This window comes from Capsicum annuum, chromosome 12, assembly GCF_002878395.1.
Source record: "Capsicum annuum cultivar UCD-10X-F1 chromosome 12, UCD10Xv1.1, whole genome shotgun sequence".
NCBI lineage: Eukaryota > Viridiplantae > Streptophyta > Magnoliopsida > Solanales > Solanaceae > Capsicum > Capsicum annuum.
Window position 1 is genome coordinate 15,032,455 of NC_061122.1, and position 5,030 is coordinate 15,037,484.

At 35.2% G+C, this 5,030-nt stretch overlaps 1 protein-coding gene across 1 annotated transcript in view; it reads left to right on the plus strand.

The window, feature by feature from the left end:
• LOC107850828 (histone H2B.3) overlaps positions 1-609 on the plus strand; it is a 694-nt gene extending 85 nt beyond the window's left edge. The window contains exon 1 of the mRNA XM_016695610.2: positions 1-609. This exon is cut by the window's left edge and continues 85 nt beyond it. Coding sequence (XP_016551096.1) covers positions 1-424 — 424 coding nt within the window. The 3' untranslated portion in view covers positions 425-609.
• The last annotated feature ends 4,421 nt before the right edge of the window (positions 610-5,030 follow it).

Consider the following 5,030-nt stretch of genomic DNA (forward strand, 5'->3'; position numbering starts at 1 on the left):
AAAGCCCGCCGCTGAGAAGAAACCCGCCGCCGAGAAAACTCCGGTGGCCGAGAAAGTTCCGGCAGAGAAGAAGCCAAAAGCCGGGAAGAAGCTCCCAAAGGACGCCGCCGGAGCTGCCGACAAGAAGAAGAAGAGGGCAAAGAAGTCAATTGAGACTTACAAGATCTACATCTTCAAGGTGCTGAAGCAGGTACATCCCGATATCGGAATTTCAAGCAAAGCTATGGGGATCATGAACAGTTTCATCAACGATATCTTTGAGAAACTTGCTCAGGAAGCTTCTAGGCTTGCTAGGATCAACAAGAAGCCGACGATTACTTCAAGGGAAATTCAGACTGCTGTGAGACTTGTGCTTCCTGGTGAATTGGCTAAGCATGCTGTTTCTGAGGGTACTAAGGCTGTTACCAAGTTCACTAGCTCTTGAAGAATTTGGGGAAATTGAAGAAATTAGGGTTTTATGTGTTTTATGTGGCTGTGTTAGTGTTTGTTTTAGGTGTAAAAATAGTTTAATTTCTGTGTCTTAGTGTTAATTAGCTTCCTTTGTACGCTCCTCGTGTAAAGTGGATTTGCTAGTTAATCATCTATGGAAAATCTATCAGTTTTTGTTGATTTTACGTTTGATACTTTCGATATTTTTGAGAATTTGCGTTTGCGTATGTCATCAAGCGGTTGATATGCGGTGCCCTGTTAAGCTAGGAATCGGATTCTGTATCATCATGTTCGCGTATGTTAGTAAATTTGCTCAGTATTGGCTAAAGTGCGCTTCGTTTTTTTTTTTTTTTTTTCTTGTGTGTGTGTGTGTGTGTGTGTGTGTAAGCTAATTAATTAACTTCAGCTTTTGTTTATTGATTTCTAGCTTGAGTAAATTTCGATGGTTTCAAGAATTTGGGATTATGTTATGCGCGTTGTTACGTTATATGGTGTGCTATAGTCCAAAATTCCTGCTTGGATTTCTTGTTTAGACTTGAATACTGAGGTCATCTGGTTGGTGTATGTTTGGAAGTTTGCTCAATTTACGCTAAAGTTCGTCTAATAGTTACTTTTTATTGCTAGTTCACGTGAACTTATTCTTGTCTTCAACTGGAAATTGACAGATTTGTTTTTGTTATTTTTTCCTTGAACTGAATTGAATATTTAAGTTAAGTCCAGTGTTGAGGAGTTACAATTCTAATTGTGTACGAAATTCAGAAATCTTTCGATCCTCATACCCTGTTGATGTTATATTTAGCTGGTAATTATGTATTCAGTTTTTGTTTTGCAAGAGGGATTGCTTGGATAGAAACACTATGGGTCGCTAAGGGAGCAGAAAGGGAATATGGAGGGGTTAAAAGGGCTTTTGTGCGGCAAAGTGTTTGAATGGTAAACACCCTACTGGCCTACCCCTCCAACCTTGGCTTAAAGTTGTGGGTTTGAGTTGCCAATGGAGCGAAAAGTGTGGGACGTTCCAAGGATTTCAAAGCTTTTGTCTTGCAAGATGGTTAACAGTTCTAGTATTTTACTTTGGTCGTAGCGGAGTATTCTCCAATTGTCCACTATCCTTGCTGAAAATGGTAAAATTTTACTCTCCTTGTTTTCTTCTCTGCAGTTTTATCTGCTGTTGTATGTAGTTGCATATAATCTGATTTATGTGAGGCTAATTACAACTCTCAGTATTTTTCATCATCATTGTCTATGATGGAACGACACGATGGATTAGTAAACTTTAACCATAGCCACTTCTACCAGTATCATATGATCACTGAGCTGACCGCTACTTCCATATCCATGTGGTCCTTGTGCTAGGTTTGCCGTTGGTTGAAGCTTGAATTGAAGAACTGATAGTTTTGTTCAGCTTCGGCCTCATATTTATGTTTAGGAGGAAGGAAGAGAAAGCTACGAAGAGTTGGTAAGTTAGAAAGTCATAATGCTATTATCAAAACACTGATCTCAAATTATGATCCAATCGTTTAGTTATCGTAATAGGAGATGGATTTGGCCGTTAGATAAGGGATATTTTATTGAAGTCAAAACTTATTGTGAATTCATAGCTGTTTGGAGTTGAATTATCTTCAACCACTCTTATTGAAGGAGTCTCGTCTTGTAACTATGGGTTAAAAGAATAGCTTAATTGATGCTTCATGTTTGATTTATCTAGACATACGTATAAGTGAATCTGTTTCTCTTTGTGCAGTATACTTTCTTTACCGAAGAAACCATCCTTTTGTGAAATCATGCCATAGGGTGTACCTTTCTTTTACGAATACTAATAATATGGATCAGTATCCTCTATAGGGGTTGGCTACATTAGTGCTCTCTGGTAGGTGATTACACCATGTGTTACTTTCTTCTGTTAGAGGTAATTCTGACATGTCAATTTACGAAAATCTGCTTATTGGTATCTGCTGTGATGGAAAGGAGTCTGCCTTCATATTTCAAGTTCAGTGAAAATGCAGTTTCACTTAACCCAATATTTTGAGGCAGTGGAATCAGAAGTTTTGAGCCCCATGGATATTATTTACCTTATCAAAAAAAGCTTTTGGCTCATGAAGGAAGAAACCCGAATATCATCAGTTGGACTCTTGTCAACGGTTGGGGTTGAAAGCCTGGTGGATGATCCCCTGTGGACGTGCCGTGTTTAATTTGAGTTCCTTCTGCCTTTTGTATGATCCCCTGGTGAATGTGCCTTCCTTATTGATATAGTAATGATGATCAATGTTGAAAACCTAATTTCTCCGAGTCTGCAGATTTCCCATGACTCTGCAAATAATAAGTACTTATATGCTGTGATTGGGATGTTTTAGTAATTTTTGTTGGGAAATCATCCAAAGTGTGTACCTTTCTTTTACAAGTAGTGAATATATGTCTGGTATATTTTATAGGGATTGGGTGCTATAGTGCTCTGTGGTAGGTGATTGCACAATAAGTTACCTTTGGTAGAGGAATGCAGTTTCAACATGTCATACTACACTTCTTCCAGCAACACTCTTTATTTTTTTTGCTGATGAGGTCTGTATAAGACTATCCGGTGATTAGTGAAACTATAAGTCGGTTCAAATTTTATTAGATACGTTACTTCTTCTTTGGTAGACATCTTGTTAAAGTGTACATCATTAATATGAACTTTCTGGTAGAATTTTAGTATGTGATGTAGTTGTCTTGACTCATTTTTGTTGTTGGAGCAGCTTTCTGAGTTCTGGCCATAATGCATCTCTGCCTATTGCAACATCTCTTTCGTTTTTCATAGTGGTTTATGGTTCGCCTTCAGCTCTTTTGCTTCTTCTGATGGTTAAATACAAGAAGAATGGTTAAATACCAGATGCGAGTAAGTTCTCTGCACTATAATTAATTGTTTTGTTTGTGTGTGTCCTGATTTGGTATGCCTATGCACATTTTTTGGTGAATAAAACATTATACGAGCTTTCTGTAGTTCGCGTTTGGGATTGAAGTGTAATAGTAGTAGTTGTAGTTTTTGTTAGCATTGATTGTGATGGTTAAAGCAGATATCCATGTAAGTTTGATGACTTTACTTGAATAGGATATATATTCCTGTAAGTTTGGATCAATAATCATAGCTGAAAGAGAAGGCCATTTAATAGGTGAAGAAGTAAGGCTGGGATGGATGTCATTGATTCCATAACATCCATCAAACTTTTTAACCTATGTATCGAGATATGTGTGGTTTAGCGGAAACAGTCTCTCTATCTATCAATGTAGGGGTAAGGGTAAGGTGGTCTGCATACACATTGCCCTCCCCAAACCTCACATGTGAGACTACACTATGTATGTTGTTATATCGAGTATATTAGAAACAACCTCTCTACCAATAAAGGTAGGGTTAAGGGTCTACGTATGCCCTACCCTCTTCAGACCCTACTTATGGGACTATACTGGCTATGTTGTTGTTGTGAGGTTCGTTAAACCAAGTCCTGAACGAAGGGAGTTTGAACTAATAAACTCAAATGAAATGTTTCATTGGTGAGAAATTAGTATTTTTTATTTTTTATATGTAATTGAATATGTTTGACAAAGTTGGAAAAATATTATGTTGCATAACAATTCTAGATTGTATTTTGATGGTCATTTTATTCCTTTTTCTTTTTTGCAACATGAACATAGTTTACTATAATGAAATTTCAGGGCATTATCTGCGAATATCACTTGTAGTTAACTAGTAAATTATGGTTAATTTTTCAATTCTATTACTGCATAACATATATGTCTTCAAATGGACTGGACTTTAATTTTTATTCCTAGCAAGCGAACTTATGTCTAGGAGGCATATGCCATTTAAGAGCGCGTGGCATATCTTGTGGAAAATATAAGAAAAAAAAAATCATAAATAGCATTACTTAGATAGAAAATTACAAGTTATAACAATATTTTCAACTTTACAAGTTATAGCAAAAAATTATTTATAAAAAAAAAAAATATCTTTTTAATGATTAAAAATAAGAAAAAAATAATTTTAATATATGGAAAATATATTACATACCCATAAAAGGGGATTACAGTTATGACAGATATTAATCATCCTTTAATCTTCTCTGAAACGGTTTTGTTTCAAATTGATTAACATAAAAATGGTTCTATAAATAAATTACCTTGTCTTCATGATTGAATGAAGTAAATAAATAAATTCACATTTTCTAATCTCTCCTCTAATTACTCGTCTTCTTCTCTACATCTTCTTCTCAGTTTTTCTGTTTTTTTTATTAATGTTCATCAAGTACACATAGAATTTATAGATTATAATAATTAGATAACAAAATTTTGGTATATCAACTTTTGTAATTATGAATACTGAATGTGAGCATTTAGAAGATTCAGTTTTCAATTAGGAGTGCATAAATTTGTAATACACATACTGTAAATCATTAGCAAGCCATTGGATTTGGTTGACTAATTTGAGGGCTTTAGGATTGGAAAAAAAAAGGAGAAAATTTTTACTTAGAGATGCAGGGGTTTTGATTATACGATTTAAAGAAATAATAAAACTAGCAATAGTGTTTTAACAAAATATATATAAACACAGTAAACACACCAGTCACATA